This window comes from Myodes glareolus, chromosome 26, assembly GCF_982192425.1.
Source record: "Myodes glareolus chromosome 26, mMyoGla1.1, whole genome shotgun sequence".
Lineage (NCBI taxonomy): Eukaryota > Metazoa > Chordata > Mammalia > Rodentia > Cricetidae > Myodes > Myodes glareolus.
Window position 1 is genome coordinate 31,154,265 of NC_142051.1, and position 26,885 is coordinate 31,181,149.

The window sequence follows — 26,885 nt, forward strand, 5'->3', positions numbered from 1 at the left end:
CTAGTGGGGATGGAGAATCGATGCTAGGCATAGCTTGATCACTAAGCTACAGCCATAGCCCTCCTTTGACGGTTTCTGATTATTCAATAGATTGCCTATAAAAACACGTTCTCAGAATTTAGAGCTCTAAGATCAAACAGCGTGTCTGTGCGGGTTCCTGTCTGGTAAGCTCTCTCTGCTTAGCAGGAGGAGGAGGAGGAAGCCAACTCAAAATAATGAAATGCCCAGAGCTGGTTCCACTCCACAGGGCAAATTCCACTCACCCTCCCCCCCAAGCCATGGAACCCTGTGAATTTCACTACCACGTGGGATGCAGCTTTTCCTCGGTGCAGGGAGGGTTTAGACTACAGTCGGATTTAAACCCCTCATACATGTGTTGGGAACGAGCAGTTTCAGACTTTTCTGCTAGGATTTGTGCTTGCTTTCTGAGGGGGAAGGTCAAGGCAAAGAAGAAAACATTTTATCTCCCGAAATGGTAGGAAGAGAAGCTGTGTCGACGGTATTAGCAGAATTCATTCCTGCAACTACCAAGAACAAAGGTCAAGTGAAGATGATGGAGGGGGGGGGCAGCGTGGCATCAGACAGGAATGAATTTTTACGTCATTTACCACTTACATGCCTGACTTCTCCTGGGATCCTTCCCTCTAGAGCAGCCTGAAGAACCTCCAACACAATTTCAGTCTCTGTGCATCGTTTTCCTCCTCTCGCTCTCCGCCCTCTTCTCAGGAGACAGTTTCTCTACCCAGAAACAGGACCAGAAACTCCCGGATGATTTCCAGTCCCCTTCCATGTCTCCAACTTTCCCTCCACCATCATGGTCCCCTCCAACTGCACCTGGCACTTTGCTCTCTCAGCGTCCGCAGCAACACAAGTGAACTCGAAATCTTCAATCAGTCAAATGCTCTGTGGCTTCACTCTGGCTGCGGACAAAGGTCTGAGTCCTGCCTGCTGACTGGAGGCCCGCCGGGACTAGCCTGTCTCCTCTTCTGCATTCCTGGGCTCTCCCTGGCCCTGGACCAATCTTGCTCTTCCTCACAAGCTGCCCTGATGCTGCTTCTAACTTTTTACCTCGTTTAGCAAAGGGGGCCAGGAAGCAGGAAGGCGATCTGCAGACCTCCTCCCCCACCCCAGTGCCTTGGTTTCATCCACAGAAGTGTAGCAGAACACTTGCCCTCCCTCACTCTCTGCCTTCGTCCCCAGCAGACAGCTTAGATCTCCTACAGTCTCCCTCACCAACCCATCCCTTCGTCTCAGCCTTCAACTTCTGCGGCACTCATGGAACCCACGGGACAGCTGGCCACCACTCCAACCACAAAGGGGTAGCCAACAAAGCTGCCAGGCAAGCTTCAGAGCTTCCCTCTCCCTCCTCTCCCCCAAGCCCAATCCTCCAGTCTCATCCCCAGCTCTGTAGCAGACTGTGGCCTCAAGTCCCTTTCTACCCCCCATTCCCAGATCCTGGTGACACACCCGGCTTTCCTCCCTCCAGTAGACCCCCCCCCCCCGCCTCCTAGCCCAACTCCATCACTAAGTGTCAGCTCCCACCACCAGGAAATATAGTCTACTCAGAACCACCAATGACCACACCTGGCAGGCTCTCAGAAGCGTTCCATTCCAGGCAACCCACACCCACCACACTCTCCAAAGAACCAGAAAGAACAACAGAAACCAAGGAGTTGAACACACACCCAACAGAGAGAAGATCTGAAAGGGATGTCTTCACAACCACCCCCCGCCTCGCTCCCAGGGTGCAGAGCCCTCTGTGGAAGAGGAGGTGGAAGGACCAGAAGAGCTAGAGAGGACAGAAGAGGATAGAAGATGCCAAGGAATCAAGGCCTTTAGACACGATGGAGCTAGCAAACACGTGAGTTCCCAGAGACTGAGGCAGCATGCACAGGGCCTGCAAGGGGCTGCACCTGATGGGTGCCTAGGGCTGAAAGCAGAAGCGGATACACACCCCTGTCCCTAATCTAGACGCTATTTCCAGTTGACAGCCACTTGCAAAAGAGAAGAGTTTTCTCCAGTGGAGTCTGACTGGGGAAACAAACTGCCCTGGAGGGTAAACCCCATGCCCTGCAGTAGATGGTCAACATGAAATGAATTCAATGATACCGTTGGAGTCTTTGCTCTTTGCTAAGTCATACCGTTCTCCCGCCTCCACCTTACAGGTTCTTTGCATATGTATTATGGCTTCCAGGCTTGTTTTCCAGGGGTTCCTGAGTGTGTGAACACCTGTGTCTCTGCATCGATATGCATTTTCTTTAGCTCACTTTCTTGTTTGGTTGTTTATTGTATTCTGATTTGTTTTTATTTATTTTATTTTATTCTAATCCCTTAGATGCTTGCTTGTCTGCTTCCTAACAGAGTCAGACTAGGTGTAGATCTGATGAGAGGGAAGTAGGAAGAAACTGGGAGGCGTGTGTGTGTGTGTGTGTGTGTGTGTGTGTGTGTGTACCATAATCAGCATGCATTGTATGAAAAAAATCTATTAAAAAAAGAAATGCAAAAATGGATCTTATATATCCTTCAAACTACCTACTTATTCGCTACTTCCTCAATACTCCCTAAACCATTTAACTCCCCAGGATATAATTTCCAGTGGCACATATTCACAATCACACTACACTCCCAGTGAGAGTGTTATGTTTGTCTTCCGAACATAATGTAAGCGAGAAATCTACCCCACTCACTCTTGTAACTCCACACACAATGTTTCACTGTACACTCCCCAGGGAGAACATAGGAAAACACTAAAGACAGAATGGAGCCAAATTCAATATTTTGTACACACATTGTACAAAATGTTAAGTGAGCTCAACACTACAGAACTATATGCATGAAAAATAGTGGAAATTGATAAATCTTATAAAGATGATTGGACTCGATGATTTTTTCCAACTGTACACTGTACAAAGACTGGAGAAGTATTATGTGTTTTGTAAAAATTTCCACCTCATCCGAGGCTTGTGATACAAGATTCAATACCATGTCAGTGCTGGGCAGTGCAAGGAGCAGCAGCTCCCAGCCAGCCAGGTGATCACTAGGGGGAAACAATACTATAGCACAGTGTGTTGCCTGATAAGGGGTGTCCAGCGGACTATATATACTGCATATTCTTTCTATTACTTCTAACTTATGGAGGGATTATAATGATACAGCCCTATCAAAAGTTAAGGAGCATCTAGATAGTTTACTGTACACACACACACACACACACACACATACACACACACACACACACACACAATCTGGGACTGGGGAGATAGCTCAGTTGATAAAGTGCTTGCTTGCAACCTAACCATTGAGGACTGCTCATCCCAGTAGCTATGTAAAAATGCCCAGTGTGATGGCAAATGCCCACAGTCCTCGAGATGGAGAAGTAGGGACAGAAGGATCACAAGAGCTCACTGGCCAGCTAGTCTTGCTGACTTGGTGAATTCCTGGCTCAGTGAGAGACCGTGCCTCAAAAAAAAAAAAAAAAAAAAAAAAAAAAAAAAAAGACACCTGACATCAACCACTGGCACACAGGGACACATGATGTGGGATTCCCCTCTGTTTGCTGTGAATACCATTGGTTAATAAAGAATCTGTCTTGGGCCTGGCAGGGCAGAATAGAGGTATGTGTGTGTGTGTGTGTGTGTGTGTGTGAGACAGAGAGACAGAGAGAGACATGACTAAACTGAATGCTGGGAGAAAGAAGACGGAGTCAGGAGATGCCAAGGAGCTGCCAGAGGAGAAAGATGCAAGCTGCCAGCAGGAACCTTGCCGGTAGGTCATGAGCCTCATGGTAAAATATAAAATAATAGAAATGGGTTAATTTAGTATGTAAGAGCTTGCTAGGAATATGCTTAAGTGATTGGCCAAACAGTGATTTAATTAATACAGTTCCCAAGCGATTATTTCGGTTCTGGGCTGCCAGGAATGAACAAGCGACCTCCAACAACAGAGGCGTACAAAGCACACAGGTGTTGTGGAATAATCTTCTTGTGCACTGTGAAGAGATGTCACTCTGATTGGTTTAATGACAAGCTGAACAGTCACTAGACAGGTAGGATTTGCAGGGCAGAGAGGATGCTGGGAAGAAGGCAGAGTCACCAGCCAGACATGTAGGAAGCAGGAAAGCAACATGGGCAGTACAAGGCAAATGGGTAACAAAGCCATGAGGCAGAAAGTCAATGATCAGAAATGGGTTAACTGAAGTTATAAGAGCTACCTGGAAACAAGCCTAAGGTGTCAGCTCGGCTTTCACAATTAATAAGAAGTCTCCATGTGGTTATTTGGGAGCTGATAGGCAGGACAGAAAAAAAAATCCAACTACACACAGGAACATGAATACACCATACACACAGAGACATACTTTTTTGTAATCCATGAGCTAAAAAGAGTACTTGGAATAGCAGAAACAACTAAAAATTAAAGGAAGATTCTTTCACTACTAAAATTTTTGCTGGAAAAGCAGTAATATTATAAAACTTCTCATTCATAACCTCTACTTATTTTTATTTATTTATAAAAACAAATAAATTTATTTATGGATCTCATAAAACTATAATTAAAACTTGAAAATACTCCCTTTCAAGAGTTAGTATTTCTTACCTATGTCTCAAATCATGTCTTCATTAATAAAGAAAGAAATATAAACAACCACTGTTATATATGATAGCATAACTTATATGATGAAACTTTAAGCTATGTTTGAGAATATAAAAAAGTCACAAAACATATAATGAAGAAAAATTCACCAAGATATTATACAAATGTTGGAATTAGCAGACAAGGTCTGTAAAGCAATTATTACAAATATTTTCAAAGTCAAGGTTTCACTCAGCAGGCTTTTTCCTTTCCCGCATTTTATTCATCCTTTTTCCCTTTTTTACTCAACCGAAGACCTCAGACCACAAAATGACACCACGGTGAGGGTGGATCTTCCCCTTTAATTCATTCTCTCTGGAAAAGCCCTCAGATACATACTTACTCCAAGGCACGTGTCCTAAATGGCCTATGTTGCCAGGAGGTGGTGGGTACATGCCTTTAATCCTAACACTCAGGGGGCAGAGGCAGGAGGAACTCTGTGAGCTCGAGGCCAGCCTGGTCTACAGAGTGTGTTCCAGGACAGATAGGGCTACACAGAGAAACCTAGTCTTGAAATAAACGAATGAATGAATAGCCTAGATATTTGTTGTAAAAACCACACAAGCTGACAACTGAAATTAGCAGTCAGCACCCACTCCCAGGCAGTACAAATCCAGGCTCTGCACTTGTCAGTTTTCAGGACCTATTCCAGAGGCCATCTCATCAGGTTTCCAAGTGTCTAGCCCAGAACAAAAAGTGACATCGTTGTCTTTATGGTTGCCCTTGGACTGAGTTCCATTACCAGCATTTCAGGGTCTTCAGCTTCAGACCACTGGTGTGGGATGTCTCTGCTGCTAAGTTCACAGAAACTATCTTTCTGATATATCTCCTTCCACGTATCAATATACAAAACCCATTGCTTCGTTCATCCAGAGAACTCTAATATAAACACTACAGCAACTGATGCTTCAAAAGCTGTGTTTAGAATGCTCCGCACAAACATCCTTTATAAACAGACAAAAAGTGAGGGGAGTTACGACCAGGAAAATGGCAACACAGGACATGGTAAATGACATTTTTCAAGCTCAAGAAATCACAGCAATGGAAACTTGGATTTACACAAATGAGTAAATTATGCTGGGACTGGAAAATATGGACACAAAATGTAAAAGTAATTTTTCTTTTTCAGACAAAACTGGCGGCTGAATAATCCGGGCCTTTATCATACGTACATGTTACAACTGCCAAGAAGTGGGTAATAGGGGTATACTTCTTAAGTTCTGATATTTCGTCTAAAATATTGGAAGATAAAATGTTACACACACACACACACACACACACATTTTTTGAGACAGGGTTTCTCTGTGTTGCTTTGGTGCCTGTCCTGGAACTAGCTCTTGTACATCAGGCCTTTGCCTTCTGAGTGTTGGGATTAAAAGCATGCACCACCATCACCCGGCTAAAATTTTTCTTTTTCTTTCTTTCCTCCTTTTTTCTTTCTTCTTTCTTTCTTTCTCTTTCTTTTTTCTTTCTTTTTTTCTTTCTTTCCTCCCTCCCCCCTCCCTTCCTCCCTTTCTCCTTCCTTTCTTTTCTTATTGTTTTTATTGAACTATATATTTTTATCCACTCCCTTTCCTTCCTCTCCCCTCCCCTTCTTCCCTTTCCCATGGGCCCCATGCTCCCAAATTACTCAGGAGATCTTGTCTTTTTCTACTTCCCATGTAGATTAGATCCATGTATGTCTCTCATTGGATCCTCATCATTGTTTAGAGTCTCTGGGATTGTGAATTGTAGGCTGGTTTCCTTTGCTTTATATCTAAAAACCACTTATAAGTGAGTACATATGAAATTTGTCTTTCTGGGTCTGGGGTACCTCACTCAATATGATGTTTTTGATTTTGTCTGCAAATTTCAAGATGTGCACTATTTTTTTCTGTTGTGTAGTACACTCTATCGTGTCTGGCTGAAACGTTATATGTTACAGATTGTGTTAAGGATGCATAATCAACTTCTAGATGTTACCAATAAGCACAAAAATAATAAAAAGTAAACTCAAAAAGTCAATGAAAGAGGAAAAAGTGGGAACCAATACACAACTGACAAGGAGAGCGGGAAACAAGGGGGGCAAGAGCACAGCGAGGCACTGGGCGAGGCACAAGACCACCCACGCGAATTTGCAAATATGCACGGACTGTGAACTGCTGCCCAAGTAGAGAGTCTAGTAGGCTGAGGCGGGGCAAGTACAAACGTCTAGCTATATAGCAAGAGCCTGTCTCAAAACAAAACAAGATAAAACAGACAAACACACAAAAACAATGCAAAAATTGTAGGTATGACTATCTAGAAATAAAATTACCTTTGATGGTCAAATATATAAAATACACTAAATAGATGATACTTACTACCTTGATAGCATTCCCCCAAATTATATGTAAATGTGCATAATGACCTTTGAACCTCACATAAAAGGAACTCCGGTATAGTCATGGAGGAAGAAGTGGAACACAGAGCAATTGATAGTGGATATTTATCGCTACCCCACGATATGAGGAAAGTACCTCCGTTGGATTAATTTTCTGGGACAGTGACTGAGGCCCAGAAGGTTAAGTTATGTGTCTAGGATCACATGATTCCTAGCGAGTGCATTCACGAAAGTACGCTGTATTGTTTCTCTGCTCTGACCAGCCAGTGGTACTGCATCACTGAGGGCAGGCTCCTCCTTCAACAGACAGAAGGTGACCAGCAACAGCCAAGGGCAAAGAGCCACAGCCGCTGGCATGTCTGCACCCTGGCTACAGGGCTACTCAAGCAGGGAACTGATGGTGCTGTACCCTTGGTATCGATGGGTATGAATGAGCAAACTACTGGAGATTTTCCCCACAAACCAGTCTTGCTTTAGCCCAAGTCTTAGAAGCAGCCTTCTGTACAGTATTTGGACTTTGTCGTCCAAGTTAAGAAGACCCTCATCGAGGTGTGAGATGTTTAGGGCCTCTGGTAGCTGGCGGTGTCATTATAAATACGAACACTGGCTTCTATTAAAGACTTGCTAAGCACGATTTAGATCCTGCTGCACTCTTGCCTCTTGGCAGTGACTGAAAAGAGAACTTTACATCCTGCTTTTAGATGCCCTCTCAGAGGAGACATCCTGAACAGTCTGGACTGAATGGCCACCTTTGTTGTCCTAACTGCATAAGATGAGCCAAGATTAAAATAGAGGTAGAAAAAGAATCTGCAAGCATGCTGGAGAGCGAGCATACGCATAGAGCCTCGCTAAGAAGTGGAATGCATTAACTTTCACCACAGTATTTATCAAGGAATACTCCTCGGGGTGGTGAGGGCTCTGTGGTTGCATGAGTCACCCGAACAACACCAAAACAAGGGTGGTTAAACAGTCCCCCAAAACCGCAGGTACCACCAAGAATTCCATCATAGTCGGGCGTGTCAGTGAACACCCAGTCGGCCGGAACGAGAGCCAACCAAAAGGTACAAGGAACAGGTGGAGCTGCGTAAATGCCACGGTTAGCATGCATATATAATGTCCCTGCATTTGTATTAAAGGCTCACAAAACTGACCTAGTTCTGAAGAATCCCTTAGACGTTGCCATCAAAGTTCTCTGAGAGCAGTCTCTGCCTACACTTGGTCCATCCCATCCCATTTCTGGGTAATTATTCTGGGCTTCCCCGAGCCCATAGAGACAGTGGTTCTCATACTGCATGGGACTGTCTCGAAGGTCCACTTTCCAGACACCTGCATCATCAGTTCCCTCTGCTCTGTTGGGTCTTAGCTCCAATGTCACACTGGTAGATGTGACTTTTCCAATCTGCGTCTGTGAACGTTAATATAGTTGGTGTTTGTCTTGTCTGCCCTTGGCATCAGGTGCTCTCCCAGCACAGGAGGAACTTTCCTGTTTCTGTTTCTCTCATACCCAAAGAATTTAGAGCAGGGCCAGAGAAGAGAGCACGACACAGATGACAAACTTCTAGTTCAAAGTCTACCCAGGAAGGAGCCCATGCAAACAGACCTCTAGACACTGTGACATCAGTAGACTTGGGCTGGGACAGTGAGATGCTAACAGACTTCCTAGACACTGTGACATCAGTAGGCTCGGGCTTGGACAGGAAGGAACCCTGTTGGAGGAAGCGATGTAGAGCAGGGTCAGAGAAGAAGGCTGTAAGCCCTGCCTGAAAAGTAGCAGGTGCAGACACTCAGGGCACACAGCTGTATTCTGGCAAGTCACGCACAGCTGGAGAAGGCGGGTCCCGTGGCCATGCTTAATTCCATACACCATGATCCTCTGTTTCCCATTTACGACAGTCAAGAGTCATCAGTGTTGAGAGCAGGAGCACAGTGTGGTCTGGGCAGACACACGAATGCGGACCGTCCAGTCCCAGCACACTGCCTGAGTTCTAACCACGCCTGGGTAGTGATGCTCCAGAGAGAACACTAGGTTCCTTCGTCCAGGGTGCTTTGCTCCTGGTTCCCACTTCCTCATCCCTTCCCTCGGCTCTGGACCCGGGTGTGTCTCGAGACTTTCTTTTTCCTCTCTCGACTTTTCATCACATGAATCTAGTTAAGTACCTCCACCCCACACTCCCTCATTCCTTCATTTGTCATTTTCCTGTAAGTCGCATTTTATAAGAATTTACTTTCTTGACCTCAAAGTAGTTTTGAAGATTTTTTTTCTCATACTGCTTTGTTTGGGCAGTTTTTTAAAAAAACCTTATTGGTCTTTTGCTTGCATATTATGGTTCTAGTTTTGTCTTTTCATAGGTTTTGGGTGTTTCTTGTGCTTTTTCTTTGTTTTGTTTTATTATTTCTTTGTTGTTTTTTGTTTGTTTGTTTGTTTGTTTTTCAAGACAGGGTTTCTGTGTAGTCCTGGCTTTCCTAGAACTCTCTGTAGACCAGGCTGGCCCCAAACTCACAGAGATTTGCCTGCCTCTGCCTCCCCTCCCAAGTTCTGGGATTAAAGGCTTGAGGCACCACTGCCCAACTAAAGTTAGTTTTTTATTTTACGTGTACAAGTGTCTTGTCTCCATGGGTGTAAGCAGTGCCTGTTGAGGATGAAGCGGGCATCGGATCGCCTGGAACTGGGGTCATAGCAGCCGCCCTGTGTGTACTTATACACTGTGTTCTAATCGTGGTTTCCCCTCTCATCTCCTCCCAGATCCTCCTGCTTCCTGTCTTGAAAAACCACAACAACATATTTGTGTGTGTGTATAAATCTATTTTTTAATTTTTAAAATTTTATTTCTTTTATGAAATACAGACTCTTTTCTCATATGATATCATTGAGTTCCCCCTTCCTCTACTCCTTCCAGTTCCTTCCCCACCTCCTCTCCCATTCAGATTCACTTTCTGTCTCTCAGTAGAAAAAAAATAGGCTTCTAAGAGGTAAGAGCCAAACATAACAGAATAAAATATAATAAAACAAAAACCATCATATCAAAGTTGGACAAGCCAAGCCACTAGAAAAATAAAAGAGTCCCAAGAGACGGCACAGAATCAGAAACGCACTTTTTCACGCACTAGTCCCATGATATTACTAAACTAAAAGATACAGTCCATATGTTCAGAGGGCCTGGTGCAGACCCAGAGTGGCCCTGTGCACCTGCTTCAGACTCTGCAAGCTCAAATGAGCTTTACCCAGTGGTTTTAGAGGGCCTTGTTCTCCTGGTGTCCTCCATCCCCTTGGCTTCCCCTACTCCTTTTTGCCTCCTTTACTGTGGGGTTCCCTGAGCTATGAGGGGAGGGATTTGAACATCACACACATCACCTGCCATAGACACCCACTAGCACCATGCCCAGAGATGGTGAGGATGAAGGCGAAAACTACTGAGTGACTCCTATATGGCCAGTGCTATTCCAATGCTACTCACATATTTATACAGGGGAGTACCCTACCCACATGTTTACACACGGGAGTACCCTACCCACATATTTACACACGGGAGTACCCTACCCACATATTTACACATGGAGTACCCTACCCACATATTTACACATGGAATATTCTACCCACATATTTACACACGGGAGTACCCTACCCACATATTTACACACGCGAGTACCCTACCCACATATTTACACATGCGAGTACCCTTCCCACATATTTACACACGCGAGTACCCTACCCACATATTTACACACGCGAGTACCCTACCCACATATTTATACACGGGAGTACCCTACCCATTCTCACCATCACCCCAATTACAAGCAAGGAAACAGAGGCTGAGAAGTGAAGTAGCCCCCCAAAGATCACAACACTGAAGAATGGCGAGGCTGAGATTCCAGCCCACATGCTATCTGGGTCCAGACTGGAGGTCTTCAACCGTCCAGGTGTGTAGAGAGAAATGACATTGAGGTGGCTGCAGCCGAAAAGTAACCGAGCTCTCCTGAAGAAAACGTGATTCACTATAAGTGTAAGTTCATATCTTTTTATTCCTGGTAGGCTCACGGCCAGAGATCGTAATCAGTGCCTCTTGAGTAACAACACGCCCCCGAAACCACAGCAGCCGTGAAGAGTGGGAATTGCTAGGTCACACACATGTCTTAGACTCAAACCCCCACTCCACTCTAACCTGCCTGTGACCACAGGGACCACAGTTCTCCACTGAACAGGCCAAGGCCACACCGTTTGTGTGAGATGGCTCCTGACCCCATGCTAGAATATGGGGAACAGTGTGACTCTACTCCTGGCCAAAGCGGCCATTTCTCCCAGGAACTTGACTTGGCCTGAGGGAAGCACTACGTCTCACGCTAGGTGGGGGATGGGCGTAGGACTCTCCTAGGGCCTCAGTCACTCCTAGCCCTTTCCTAACAGAAATAGGGAGGGAGGAGGCTTTTCCTGGGCACCGTCAACCCTGTGAGGATTTCAGCTCAGAGCCATCAGTAGCCTTGGTACCAGTGTGTTTGAAAGAAGCATGCGGGGCCCAGATCATTCCTGGTCTGGTTGTGCCCTGCTCAGTACAGCATCATTAAACACACCAGGTAATGAGGCTCTGTAGGGGAGGAAAACGAAGGCAGCTGACACTATTAAATGAGTCCTAGCTTCAGCTCTCTGCAATTGACTTTCCTCATCTGTCAAACGAGAAAACGAACCACGCCTTCCTTCCCAGGCAGCAGACCCAACCCTGCCTCACACTGCTAGGCCTCGGCAGACCTCGGGAAGCTCAGAAAGGCCTCCAGGAGCCCTTCACTCTTGCAGCATTCCATGTTGGTACCACGCTCGCTGACACCACCGACAATGTGGGTGCCAGCTGGAGAGGTAGGGTGACCCCCTGAGCCGTAGTGGCCGCTGTGTGCCTAGGTGGTTGTTTTCCAGCAGAGAACCCCCGTGTCCAATTTTCTCAGTTCAGGTTCCCTACTCAAGTGAATTTTCATCTTTACAAGCCACAGCCTTCAATGGGGGGAGCTGTGCACGTGGGCGCCTCTCCTATCTTCCTATCTTCCGCTGGACAGGAGTGAGTTTGCTCTTTAGTGGAGTTCATCTTTCTCTCAGTAGGTGCTTTGACTATGTCAAACATGCTCGCATGCCTTTCCTCACAATGCTTCCTGCTTTTCCTGTCTTCTGTCTTGTGCCTCTCTCTTACTGCAGATCTGGGCAATAGCAGGGGGCAGTGGCCACGGCACTCCCGGAATGCTATACTGTCTTGACATTTCTCTAACAGACAAATTAGCCCACGACTCTTGAATTCAGAACCCCCACACATCCATCCTGGTCTCTCCCACCAGAAGGGCCCAGTAAGATCTGCTTATAGGGCTGTTCTTGTCCAAAGTTTCAAATCTTCCACGTTCCAACTCCAACTCGGTTACAAAGGCTTAAGAGCCACGCGGTCAGAGCTGTCACAGCAACCACCAGCTTCTGGCTACCAATTTTCTAGGTTGCTTTCCTTCGCTGCCTTGACAAAAGCAAGCTAGAGAAGGAAGGGTTTCTTTTGGCTCCCAGTTAAAGCACGCAGTCCATCATGGCGGGGAAGCCACGATGGTGGGGGCAGGAAACAGCCCATCGCATTGCATCCACAGGGAGAGCAGAGAGATACGGATGTTGGTGCTCGACCAGCAGCACCCTCCTTCTTATCCAATGCCCACGGAACAGCGACGCCTAGAGTTCGGGTGGGTTTTCTCCGTCTAGACACTCTTCCATAGCTATTCCCTGAGGTCTGTCTCTTAGGTGACTCTAGACCTCTCAAGCTGATAACAGTTATCACCGCATAGCACACTGCCTATGCCATGACTAAGTGAGCTGGAGACAGGAACGGGGTCTGTGGTTTCCTCTCAGCCAGGGCCTTGACCTCAGCCTGCTCCCACGTGCATTCTCTGTTCCTCGCTTTTCTCAGACGACAACCAGGCTCTCGCCTCCTCTGACAAATCTCAAGCCGTACTGTTTCCTCCTCTTCCTCCCCTAGGGCCCTGCTTGAAGACAGACTTTGGCAGCTCCTGCACCATTGAAAACTGCACAGACTTACACACACACACACCCGCACATGCATGTACATATTACATATATATATATATATATACATCTATATATATGTATATCTATATATCTAAAATATTTTTAATTGCCTGACACTAGTGTGCAAGCTCCACGAGAACATGGGATTTTGGCTCCTTTGTTTATAAGGGACCCAGCACACACGGTCACAGAGTAAATATTTGAGTGTATGACTGAGTGTGACCTCGGCCCCTCTTCTGTGGGTTGAGGGTCACAGTCTGCAGCAGGACAACCCCCGTCTGCCGAAGCGTCCGCACTTACTTGGCGCTGCGGACCCAGTGTGTGTGCCGGTACAGGGAGTAGAGGAAGCGCTGGCGGAACATGTTCCATACTTTGATCGATTTGTCTTCAGAAGCTGTAGCCAGAAGCCGGCCATCAGCCGAGAAGTCCACACTGCGAACTGGAGCCGTGTGTCCCTTAAACTCAGAGGATTTCCCTCTCCTGAAAATAAAGGTTAAGAGTGATACATTATTACTTTAATAGTTAACTTTAATATTTAATCACCACACTGAGTCAGAAACTTACAAGTAGCTTAAAGCTTACAAACCCTTACAAAAGTGCGTGAAAGCCACGTGGTGCTGTGTGCTTCACTTGTCCTTCCGTGCACTGGCTAGGGTCACCTAACAGGAAGGAGGCTGGTCACCCCTGCCCCTGAAAGGCATTGCTGCTTCTGTCTTAATGGGAAGGGGGAAAACACTATTCTGAAGCAGTCGCTTCGCTGCACTGTGTGCTACAGCTGACTGGAGTCTAAGGAAGTTTCAACCTTGAAGAACCGAGGCTCATTAAGCTTGGCAGCCCCAAGGCAAAGTTTAGAAACCACACCATACCTGCCACGTGGAGCTCTGTGAGCTACGGGGCCGGGAGAGGAAGGGATCTTCCGTGCTAGGTACACAACATCTCTTGATGTTCTTCCTTACTCCTGAGCCTGCATCAACCAGTACCAACTACAGAGGCTCCAGCGTGTACCTACTGCCCCGCTGACCTCACGGCCTCTATCTGACACTCATGAACAGCAAAAGTGCTTTGAAATTTTGCGTACACGCCTGTTCTTAACTGGGGAAGAAGAAAAGGGAACAGAGCAATGGAGAGTACGATGTGAGGTGCTGGAGGCGAGGAAAAGTTTTGAAAAACAGATGAAGGCTGGTCACGCTCTAGAGAAGCCCCCATCCACATACATGTGCACTGTCCCTACCCACGCAGCTCTCCTATTAGCACAGGGTAAGTTAAAAATCTCTCTCTCAAAAAAAAAAAAAAGCAAAAAACCTCAGAAGAATCAGCAGACTAAGTGGTGCTGACTGCCAAGGTGAATGCTGGGAAATTCTGTGTCGGTGTTAAGTTCGCGAGGCACTATATCCAGGACATTACAGTCATTTTCTTACATTTGGAAAATCATTTCCTATAGTACATGGGCAGACTGCCACAATGACTGGCACGGTAGGGCGCCAATTCAGCCAGAGACATCTGTTTTAGACTCTCAAATCTTAGATGCCCACAGGACATCCGAACACCTGTTCCTCATGCTGCATCTGCAACCTTGGGATTGGGGCAGGCAGCACGTCTCTATGGCAGAAGTCGGGGGAAGTCCCATGCACCTTCTCCTCCACGCACTGCATCCCTAAACCCGGGGTTACCACTTCCTCCACATCCTCTGAACTGCCCTCTTCTTTCTGCCCCAGTTCTGCTTGTCTTCAGGAACTTCTGTCCTTAGCACCCTTCACCTCGATTAGTGCAAAAGCCTCTTAATCGGTCACCCTGCTCTAATCCTTTCTCCCCACCCCCTGTCACCTACATACTGCGCTTATCACTGTTGAAAAGGTAATGACAGGCACACAAATCCCAGTGTAAATGTGTTCCTGGCTCCCTTGACATGAAGCACAACGCCCTAGGTTCCCAGGCAGGATATCCTGCCCCTGAGCTGAACTTTGTACCTGGCACATTCAGAGCACTTCAAACACACCTGTGCCTCTGCATTCAGGCCCTTAAGGAGACCCTTGCCCATCTGCAGACCCCTGACCCAAGCACGCTGGCCCTGATCTGCTACAAAGATTTGAATAACTGCAGTATATTCTGACTTTTAAAATTAAACTCCTTTCTCTCCTACAGAAATGACCATACCCATCTCTGTGAGATACCATTTAATACATCAGGTACACAGAGAGTACCCACCTACTGAATTTCACTCAGAAGAGTCAATATTATAATTATAAGCTTGGGAGATTCAGTTTGGCTTGCCCAGCCAGTGGCCCATGGGGGCAAATGTGACTTTATCATTAATTTCTATCATCAGGCATAGGACAATGCACAGGAAATAATCGATATTGGTAATAAACATCCAGGAGAGAATATTCAAGGATGACTTCAGTCTGTTTTCAAGGGGAACTCTTGTGAAAAGAATCAGGAGACAGCAAAGAAAAGACTTGCCATCCACAGCAACCAGGAAGCCACTGACAGTCAATATCATAAATAGTCCCTGAACTTCAGTCTACACCCCACCCAGCAGTCTATGCTACTGCATGGCTATCTTTCTGGAGCCTCCTGTGGGCTAGGCTGGCCTGCCCTGGGCCCCACTGCACAGGAAACACAGTAGAAGCCCAGGCAGCAGAATTCGTGTGCTCTCTGCTGGGCTGGCGCCTCGCCGCTCTCTTCTTTTGGATCCGGTCTGATTTTGTGAATTTATTCTGTCCAGCACCGGTGACACTGTGCAGCTGAGGGCCAAGTCCTTAAGACATCCAGCAGTTTTTGCTTCTACATTCCTGGAGCTCCCCTGCCACTCCATAGGCTATTCTGCTGGGTCAGAGGGCTCAAGAAAAACCAAGGCCCCACACTTGTGACTGAGAGATACAAGTGTGTCTTCCAGCTCAGCTCCCAGCTCACGAGGCTGTGTGGTTACCTCTGCCAACACCGAATGGGGAGAAAAGCATCCCAACCACCCGCAACATGAAGAGAAGTGTTAGTTTTTGGATTGAGCTACTCTGTAAGGAGGATTTTAAGCACTAATGATAACTAAACACTGATGTATATATGATCCCCATTGCCATGATTCACCACTGTCCTGGCCTACTATGATTATTTAGAATAAATAATCTAATAAATGGCCTACTGCTATTATTTAGAAAGAGAAACCAGTACAGAAATACAATCACTACGTAGATATCCACAGCAATGATTCGGGGTGATTTTAGTGCACCCACCCCCTGAATGCTCCGCTTCCCACATCAGTAATAGAAAACCAGGCTGCAACCCCCTGACCAATGAACTCGTACTAGATTTCCAGATCTAAGGCTTTTAAAGTGTAAGCTTCCTCCCGAGCCTCAAACTCGCCTCCTCCGCCCGAGCTTTCCTACAGTCCATGCACGTTCTCATATGTCAGTTCTCTTGAGGAGTTTTTACTTCCGTCAGCAAAATATTCAGACTTTTCTGGAGAGAATGAAGTACCTGGCGGCAGGCGATCATTCACAAGCGTGCTTTCTCTCTAAGTGCCCGGGCCCGTGGCGACTGCACGTCAGTCCTGCCACCATAGAGCCAGAGTCACGGGAATGCCAACACTCCCATCCTCTGCTGCAGGGCAGAGGGAAAGGACAGAGCACATAGGAGTCATTCAGAAAGCACCCTAGAGAAAGGAGGGGTAGATGCGTGGTACAAGGCTGGCTGGCTGTTGGCGGGTATGGGGGGGGGGGGTACTTAAAATTTAAAACTTACAAAAATGTCCTAACTCCAGAGCTTTTTACAATAGACAGGCTGTCGGCTCATGTCTGAATAGTGTCTCACAGATCTGTTATCAGGGAATGAGACTTCAGCAAATGCAATGAGATAGATAGATAGATAGATAGATAGATAGATAGATAGATAGATAGATTGGTTTTTCATATATACCATATACCCTGGCTGTTCTGGTACTCGCTCTGTACCCCAGGCTGGCCTCGAACTCAGAGATCTACTTGCTTCTGCCTCCGAAGTGCTGGGATTAAAGGCATGTGTCACCACTGCCAGGCAATGATTTATATTTTTGCCTGAAATTTTTTAAATGAGAAAATTCTAGAGCTCCAAAATGAATGGTAACAACCAAAGGACAGTCTAAGCACAGGATGTCAACTGGGTTCCAAGCGCTCCTAAAAAAAAAACCCATGAAAGGGCATAAGGAGGTTAATAATTAAACTTTTGATATATGCCTCTGTGTTTCAGACATACAGTACCTATCTTCAGGTTAGAAATGGTTTTTCAAAAGAAAGACGTAATTTTGAGTTGAAAGAAATAGTATGAGTTTAAGACCAGGGTAGTACTTCTGTGATTCCAGTGAGTACAGGTCATTAACTAGTGAGGCAATCCCAAGAAGCACATTAGGAGCAGCCAGGCCTCAGGAGCCCCTCACAGTTCCAATCCAAAATGTATCAAGTGTTTCTTCCTCTCACCTATCAGGAACCCAGAGCCTAACAGTTCTGTCTCGTGAAGCAGAGGCTAGTAAGTTTCCTTGTGGAGAAAACTGCACGCTGGTCACAACGTCCTTGTGGCCCACATATCTGTAAGCTCTAGTGTGTGGCTTCAAACTCCATAGCATAAGAAAGGTGTCCCAAGAGGCAGTGGCTGTCGAGAAAGAGAAGAACAAACAAACCAGGGTTAGGACAGGAACGGACCTGTACCTCATCAATAACAACTCAATTAACAAGTTACAATTAACAATTAACAAGTCAGAGGTCGTAGAGCTGACCAGGTAATGGCAAAAGTATCTTATCATTTCAACTGATTTTTGTTTCATAACTTGGTAGTGGCCTGCTTCAGCAGGGGTATTAGTCTCAGGACCCAAGGGGAGCGCAGGGACTACAAGCTACCAGAAGGAAGAAGGCTGTAGACGAGGGCACTACACTGAGTCATTCCGTCTGGGCGGCTGGAAATTACTTCACCTCAGTGTGGGGGCAATCAATCTTTTCAGAGGGACAGGTGAGCTACTTCAGAAAGGTATGTGGAAGCGAGTTCACCCAGAAGTCAAAGCAGCAGGAGGAACACTAATACGCTCTTTGCCTAATCCTACCTGTTAGCATTTTGTCTGTACGTCCTTGGTGCTTCTCTCTGTGCGCGTGAACACGGGTATATGCAGAAGCGATGTTTTCCTGAACCACGTGAAATGCATTGTATAAATCATGCCTTTATTGCTAAACATTCCCACAAGCTTTCTCTAGGAATACGGTTTGTTCGTTTGTTTTTTCTCTCACACGCCCACAGTGCAGGTAAGCTTGAGAAACTAGTCACCCACTTTCGTCAACTGGTCCAGAAATGATTTTAAAGCTGGGTGAGATGCCCTTAAAAGTCTGTTTCTGCTCTGTAATTTTATGACATTTGATGATTAATAAAAAGAATGTATATCGGACACTAGCCTAAAAATCTTCAGTCGAAGGAGAAATGCATGCGATCAACCGTAGAAATGAATTCCTTGATGAACAATGAGCAAGGAACCCTTAGGAAAGGTGGATTTAACGCATGCCCACAAAGCAAGTTCTGTCATGCACACATCCTAGAACAGCCCCAACAGCAGGGATCAGGTCACTGGGAATCATCATGTCTACAGAGAATGCTTGGAAAAATTGGCAACTTTGTAAACTTCAAGGACAGTGCTGCATCACTGACAGGCATAAACAGGGCCCAGCTTTACAAAATTATGCAAATCTCCTAAATTCTCTAGCTTATGCATTATCTCCACGTTTAAAGTCTGGTGAGTTTCTAGGTTTTGAGCCATAATTTTATTCAATGTATTTCCTTTAATAAAAAAAAAAAGAGGGGGCAGTTGGGGTGGGGAAAGAGTACAAAAAGCTGATGTTCTACTACAGTTTGTCCAAACTCTAAAACATCTGTATTGGGGTCTGCTTACTGGGGATTCGTGTTGACAAACAGGGAAGACAGCTGGTCACATATGTGCTATGCTTGGGATCCTGGTTTAGTCCCGTGTATTATGCTGCAAACAGGATACGCAACGGCAAGTGAGACATAACCATTCCCTCTCAGAAAGATCAGGTACCGCAGTGAGACATCATTAGCACCATCATACGTGGAGGGAGCATCTTAACACAGCATTTACTCAGCTGGGCCGTGATGGCGATCAATCCCAGCACTTGAGAGGCAGTGGCAGGTGGATCTCTGTGAGCTCGAGGCCAGTCTGGTCTACAAGAGCTAGTTCCAGGACAGGCAGCAAAGCTACACAGAGAAACCCTGTCTTGAAAAACAAAACAAGCAAAAACCCCATCATTTATTCATGTTAAACACCATGGCGAGAGGGTCTGTCCTGGGGAAGGAGGATGAAATGATCTAGCTAAGACGGCAGAAAGAGCACTCTGAGTAGCAGGAATGCCACTTCGTCTTAGCCAGAAGCAATTTGTTGTCATTTTTATTTTATTTTTTAGACAGGGTTTTACTTTATAACCACCCAGGCTGGTCTCAAACATGTAACCTTCCTGCCTCAGATTTTGAAGTATTGGGGGAAAAGGCATGCACCACTGTGCCTGGCAGAAGGAAACCCGTGTGCAAAGTCTGAGACTGCGCTCGGAATGCAGGACGGGCAAGAAGACAAGCTACATCACAGGGCACAGGCTTTGGTCAAGGAGGCACGGGGAGAGACACGGTTTAACCCAAGTGCAGCAGGAAGCCACTGGGTCTTGCAAAGAGGGTACCCCATGCTCTGCGCGGGAGAACTGTCACTGTTCCTAGAGAAGAGCTTTGCTTTTGTTTTTTCAAATGAGTAAATTCTGTATGTTACGGATTAAAATGTCATTAAAATGGTAAAACAGTAAGTTTTTGGAGGGCATAGAATAGCTTTATGACTTTGAGGGAAGTCGTTTGTTAAAACAAAAAATATAAACTGCTAATCATAAAGAAAGAGGATGACATTTTATGCTATAGTAAAATAATGAAAACACTTTTCTCCCTCGTGGGGGTGGGATCACTGTAAACAGTGTGGTGGCACATGCCTTTAATCCCAGTGCTTGAGGGAAGAGACCAATAGGTCTCTGTGAATTCAAGGCCAGCCTGGCCTAAGTAGTGAGTTTCAGGCCAATTCAGGGCTGCACAGTAAGACCAGTGGCTCAAAAAAAAAAAAAAAAAAAAAGTAAAGAAAGGCTCTTGTGTGTGTGTGTGTGTGTGTGTGCATGCTTGTGTGCATGTATGGAATCCAGAAGACAACCTTGGGTGTCATTTCTTAGGTATTTTCTTTGCCTTGCCTTGATCGTTCTTCCCTCCCTGCCTCTCTCTCTCTCTTTCTTCCCTTCCCTTCCTCCCCCTCCTCCATTAGCCAGGGTCTCTCACTGGCTGGGAACTCTTCAAGTAGGTTAGGCCTGCTGGCAGTGAGCCCCAGGGATGTGCCTGTCTTTGCCTCTGCAGTGCTGGGATTTCATAAGGGTGCCACCATGCCTGGTTTTTATTTAGCTTTGCCTCGTTCTGGGGATGGAAGTCAAGTCTTTGGGCTTGCAAGGAGCCTGCTATCAACAGAGCTGTCATATGGTCTAGAACTGGAGGTACAGATGCTTGTGAGCCACCATGCGGATGCTGGCAACTGAACCCTGGCCCTCTGCAGGAGTGGCAAGGGGTCTTAAGCAATGAGCTATCTCTCCAGCCGCCGCTCCCTCCCAACCCCCAGATCTCCTTAAAAATTTAGTCCTTTGGAGTTGAACCTCATCTTAAGACCAGCACAGGAGATGCTGAAAATAAATAAATAGATAAATAAATAAATAAGTGCAGAGAAAGAAAAAAGAGAACCCACTGTGTTGAGCATGGTGGAACACGTCTGCAATTCCAGCACCCAGGAAGCAGAAACAGAAAGAGTGTTTATGAGTTAGAAGCCAGCCTGGGCTACAGTAGATTCCAGTCAATAAATTTCAGGTCAGCTATATGGGAATATCGCACACGTACGCACACATACTGTTAAGCAAGGGAAAAAGCAAGGGAGAGGATTGTATGTATGTATGTATGAATGAATACCCCAATAGTTAACAAAGCGTGCTTAGAATCTACAAACATCATATGTCTGTTCAAAAAATGATTATGACCTAGCAAGAAAACAGGCAAAGGGTTAAACAGATGGCGCTTTCATAAACCACAAGCCAGTAAGTAAGAAAAGGTGCTCAATCCGTTAATCAACAGGAAACCAGGGTCACCACACCCTCATCCAAACGCTGACAGGAAAGGAGACATTGACTCTCTGGGGACGTGGACTAACCAGAAGTCTCCCAGCATGCTGGTTAGTGTCATCACTTTGGAAAGTGTTTGCATGTAGCAATCTGAAGTAGAACACACACTGGTCATTTGACTTGGCAGCTACACCCCCACCTAGATACCAAAGAGACCGCATGGACGTTTCACAGAACGCATGTCAGTGTTTGGGGCAGTACTGTTCAAGTTACCACATGCTAGAAACTCATTACCCATCAGCACAAAGTAGATATAGTTACGCTGTAGTTCTCCTCTATGACTGAAGCAATTAGTTATAAACTTATGAAAATATTATGTAGAGGACGGGGTGCTTTTAGAAGAGCACACAGTCCAGTCTGCTGAAGTCAGACATTAAAATTACCCATCACGAAGAGAACGACTTGAGTGACATAATGAGGAACCTCAGCCAGGCCCATGTGGTCGAGACTTGTATAACAGTTTGTGGTATTATCAGGATGTGGTGGATTTTAAGAGCTGGGGCCTAGTGGGTAGGGTGAGATTATGGGGGAAGACCTTGAAAGGGTAATAGGACACTAGTCTTTCTGCCACCAAGAGGGGAGCAGCTTCCTACATCATATGCTTCTGCTGTGACATGGGACCTTACCATAGGCCCAAAAGAGACACAGGTAACTTGGCCACAAACCGAAACCTCCAACCAGAAGCCCAAATATACCTTTCCTCCTTAAGTATTTGCCATAGGAATTTGAAGCCGCCTAAGGCCTTACTGGTGGTAGGGGGGCTTACTCTGGAGTAAGTTAACAGGCATATCATATAGGAAACAAAGAAGCGTAAGAAAGAAATCAACTCCCAGCACCACAATAGTGCTCTTTGGAGGGGATGGTGATCTGACTAGGTCCGAGGCTGTGAAAACCGGAGGGGTGGAAACTGTGGGGTTCGTTAATGGATTTGAGGAAGAGAAGCAGAAGAGTCCTGACTGCCAGTCACCCAGGAAAACCTAAAGGCATTTAACGAGATGAAAAGACCAGGGTAGAAGGAACTCTAGAGCAATGCTTCTCAACCTTCCTGAGGCTGTGACCCTTTTACACAGTCCCTTATGTTGTGGTGACCCCCACATGAACTTATTTTTGTTGCTACTTCATAACTGTAACTTTGCTACCATTATAAATCGCAACGTAAATATTTTTTGGACATAGAGGTTTGCCAAAGGGGTCTTGACCTACGGGGTGAGAACAGCTGGTCTAGAGGCGGGAAAGGGAAAAACCAAGAGTTTGTTCAGAGATGCTGTCGACATGAGTGTGAGCGCCAGGGAGGGAGTATATTATACCTGCCTGGAGCTAGAAAGATGTTTAACTTCAGTATAATGGCTAAAAGATTAAGCTGTAGAATCAGAATTAAGTGAGCTGTAGCGACGAAGACACACCAGATATAGAACGGTCCCAGTTACAGCTGTAATTTGGGACACTTTATGCTTTTCTCTTACACTTCAGAAAAACAAAACAGAAAAACTATTAATGTATTATTTTTATTCCTTTTAGATGGGGCTGGAGAGATGGTTCAGCCATCAGGAGAACTGGCTGCTCTTGCAGGGGACCTGGGTTCAGCTCCTGGTACCCACACGGCAGCTCACAACTGTCTGCAAACTCCAGCTTCAGTAGACCTGATGCCTTCACATATGCATACATGCAGGCCAAACACCAATGCAAATAAAATAAAAATAAGTAATAAATCCAAAAAAATAAAAAAAAGCAAGCAAACAAACAGGGCATGATGGCACATGCCTTTTCTCCCAGCACTCGGTAGGCAGAAGTACACTGATCTCTGTGAGTTCGAGGCCAGCCTGGTCTACATAACAAGTTCCAAAACAGCCAGGGCTGTTACACAGAGAAACCCCGTCTAGAAAAAAAACAGGAAATAATGTCAAAAAAAGTAAAAATATCATACTAATATGTAAGCCAGCATTGGCTCTCTCGCCTGAATTCCCTTCCTCCATTGTTCTGTCTTTCTTCCCTTCCTTCTTCCCCACTTTTTTTGAGACAAGGTCTCAGGTAGCCCAAACTAGACACAAGCTTGCCACGAGCCAGTGACAACCTTGAATTCCAGATCATCCTGCACCCCAACAGCTCTAAAGTATTGGGATTACGGATGTGTGCAACCTCACCCAGTCCTTAATCTTCTTTCTTGATTAAGAACTGTTCCAGTATCAATAATAAAAAAAAATGATATGCAAGTATGGATGTCACGACTGGCCTGTGTGACCGTATAATTTGCTTTCATACATTTCTATGGAACCACACCCCATGTAAACATTACCACATCACTTAAAATGTCAAAGTTTACAGTATTCATTGTGCTACTGCTCTATTTTAAGATAAAATGCCAAAGGGAGGATGTGAAAAAAAATATTAGTCAGTAAATCTACCAATCTAAGAAAAACTTACATATATATTATATATAGGACTTATATGCATATATAAATACATTATGAAAACAGCAATCCATTCTTTGAGGAAATCCTAGTTAAGACACAGAAGAACAAAGTCTGTTGTCCTAGTCAGGTTTCTTATACGTCCTTTCCTGGTGCGTGACCACTGGGAATTGTATGTGTTAACAGACATTGGTGTATTCATTCTCAAGCATTCTGTATATGGTGAATAGTGCACATCTGCTCTTCTGTATATGGAGGACAGTGCACATCTGCTCTTCTGTATATGATGGACAATGTGCATCTGCTCTTCTGTATATGGAGGACAGTGTATATCTGCTCTTCTGTATATGGAGGACAGTACACATCTGCTCTTCTGTATATGGAGGACAGTGCACATCTGCTCTTCTATATATGATGGACAGTGCACATCTGCTCTTCTGTATATGGAGGACAGTGCACATCTGCTCTTCTGTATATGGAGGACAATGTGCATCTGCTCTTCTGTATATGGTGAACAGTGCACATCTGCTCTTCTGTATATGATAGACAATGTGCATCTGCTCTTCTGTATATGGAGGACAGTGTATATCTGCTCTTCTGTATATGATGGACAGTGTGCATCTGCTCTTCTGTATATGATGGACAGTGTGCATCTGCTCTTCTGTATATGATGGACAGTGTGCATCTGCTCTTCTGTATATGATGGACAGTGTGCATCTGCTCTTCTGTATATGGAGGACAGTGTGCATCTGCCCTTTCTCATTATGCCTCTCCCTTTCTTCTCCTGTCTACTCAGAGTATGCTGGCATGTGTGTGATGTGGGAGAATTGTCTGTATTCTGTCAATCATATTTTAATAAAACGCTGATTGGCCAGGCACGCAGTATAGGCGGGAAAACCAGACAGGAAGTAGAGGTGATGCAATGAGAACAGGAGAATTCTGGGAAGCAGGGAGGTTCCTCTGCCCCTCCTGTGCAGACCACTGAAGAGACAGCATGTAACCTGCCCTGCTGAGAAAGGTACGGAGCCATGTGCTAACATAGATAAGGATAATGGGGTAACATAAGTTATAAGAGTTAACAAGAAGCCTGACCTAATGGGCCAATCAGTTTATAACCTTATGGAGTCCTGTGTGTGATTTTCCTTGGGAGTTGCCGGCTTTGGGGTACCGGGTGGGACAGATACCCCAACAAGCCGGCCCCCGTCATGTTACATATGGCGCCCACGTGGATAACTGAATCCACAAAAAGCCTGAGAAAGCTTGGGAAACAATAGAGTAAAGCATGGTTTCTTGGTAGCAGCAATTTCTCGGGTCTGCTTTGCTTGCTAGAGGCAAGCAAATGCTCTCATCTAAGAGAGGCTTCCTGACTCAGCTTTAGCTGCAAAATCCTGCAGCTCTTTTAAGAGGTCCTGTCGCGAAACACTTAAACGGTGTTGATGAAAAGCTGAATGCATGCTTTTCGGTTTTCAGTCGTAGCAGGAAAAAAGCTGCGCTGTTTTAAAATGTCGGTTTTCTGGGCTGTCCTGCCAGGGCAAAATCTGACTCTTAGGCAGGCAGTCCGACTGAGTGTGGTCTGTGAGCAGAATGCTGCAGCTTGTTTGCTAGCAAGGACCTTGAAACGCCATAGAGTTATGGCAGTGAACTGCAGCTCTGGCTGGTATCTCAGCCATGAGGCTGGAAAGCTAAGGAATGAACTGGATCTAGCCGTCAAAGCCACGGCTCTCCATATTGCTTAGTAAATTAAAGGCTTATGTAGTCAGAAAAAGAGAGATATACAGTAAAGAGAGATTCAAAGAGAAAGAAAACCTCTAACTGGTTTACAGTGTGTTAAAAATATATGCAGGATAAAAGTTAAAGTTCTTAAAGTAAAAAGAAAGAAAGAGAGTAGTTGGGTGTGGTAGAACACACCTTTAATCCCAATGCCTGGGAGGCAGAGGTACGCTGACCTCTGAGACTTTAAGGGACAGAGGTAGCTGACCTCTGTGACTTCAAGGTGTGGTAGCACACACCTTTAATCCCAATGCCTGGGAGGCAGAGACAGACAGATCTCTGAGTTCAAGGTGTGGTAGCACACACCTTTAATCCTAGCACTGGAGAAGCAGAGACACGTGGATCTCTGTGAGTTCAAAGTGTGGTAGCAAACACCTTTGAGCCCAGTACTGGGGAGGCAGAGACAGAAGGATCTCTGTGAGTTCAAGAACAGCCTGGTCTACAGAGTTATTCCAGGACGAAGATATACAGAGAACCTGTCTCAAAAAGTAAAAGTAAAAATAAAAGAAATAGAGGTTAAAATAAAGATGGAAAATAAACAGAGAATCTTGATACTGTATGCTATTATGCTCTCTTTGAATTGTTTGAATGCTGAGGAAGGAACAACAGCTGCTAAAGGACTGTTGTTTATAAATGCTGCTGGACTAACCCAAGATAGGTATTTTGAAAATACCTTGGCTTCAAAACTGAAGTCAAAAGGTTTATTACTTTGGAGAAGAGATTTTGCTTTTGTTTCCACAGAAAATGAGAGGTTGTGGATTCATTCTGAGTTAAGAAAAATCCAGTATGATCAAGGAAGGCCACCTGAGAAATCTCCGACAGGAACAGATGGCTCAGATGTCTGAGTTCTTCATCCAGAACAGGTTCAAGACTGCTGCCTGAGATGATCAAGACTCACAGGATACTCCAGTCAGGACTTGATGATAATTCTAAATTTTCTTTAGGTCCCCATAAGATTATCAGCGCCCCAACCAGCAGGAAGTAGCCTGAAATACTACGCCCACATTCCCAACAAATGGACTATGGGTATTTTCCTTTGTTTAAAAAAAAAAAAAAGAGGGAAATGATGCGGGAGAATTGTCTGTATTCTGTCAATCATATTTTAATAAAACGCTGATTGGCCAGGCACGCAGTATAGGCGGGAAAACCAGACAGGAAGTAGAGGTGATGCAATGAGAACAGGAGAATTCTGGGAAGCAGGGAGGTTCCTCTGCCCCTCCTGTGCAGACCACTGAAGAGACAGCATGTAACCTGCCCTGCTGAGAAAGGTACGGAGCCATGTGCTAACATAGATAAGGATAATGGGGTAACATAAGTTATAAGAGTTAACAAGAAGCCTGACCTAATGGGCCAATCAGTTTATAACCTTATGGAGTCCTGTGTGTGATTTTCTTTGGGGTTTGCCGGCTGTGGGATATTGGGCGGGACAGAAACCCCAACAAGCCGGCCCCTCATGTTACATGTGTGTTTTG

The 26,885-nt window shown here is 45.4% G+C and overlaps 1 protein-coding gene across 5 annotated transcripts in view; it reads right to left on the reverse strand.

Moving 5' to 3' along the window:
• The window catches only part of Poc1b (POC1 centriolar protein B), an 87,868-nt gene that overhangs the window by 48,289 nt on the left and 12,694 nt on the right, over positions 1-26,885 (reverse strand). For 2 of the 5 annotated variants that reach the window (XR_007228613.3, XM_085683149.2), the window contains exons 1-3: positions 18,094-18,114; positions 17,477-17,648; positions 13,329-13,508 (exon numbers count right to left, since the gene is read on the reverse strand). Coding sequence is in view for 4 of the 5 variants with exons in the window: in XM_085683149.2 (XP_085539275.1) it covers positions 13,329-13,508; positions 17,477-17,648; positions 18,094-18,103 (362 nt within the window). In the remaining variant the exon portion in view is untranslated. Of the gene's footprint in view, positions 1-13,328; positions 13,509-17,476; positions 17,649-18,093; positions 18,115-26,885 lie in introns of those variants that run through there. The other 3 variants (XM_085683152.2, XM_085683154.2, XM_085683155.2) reach the window with 2 other exon arrangements.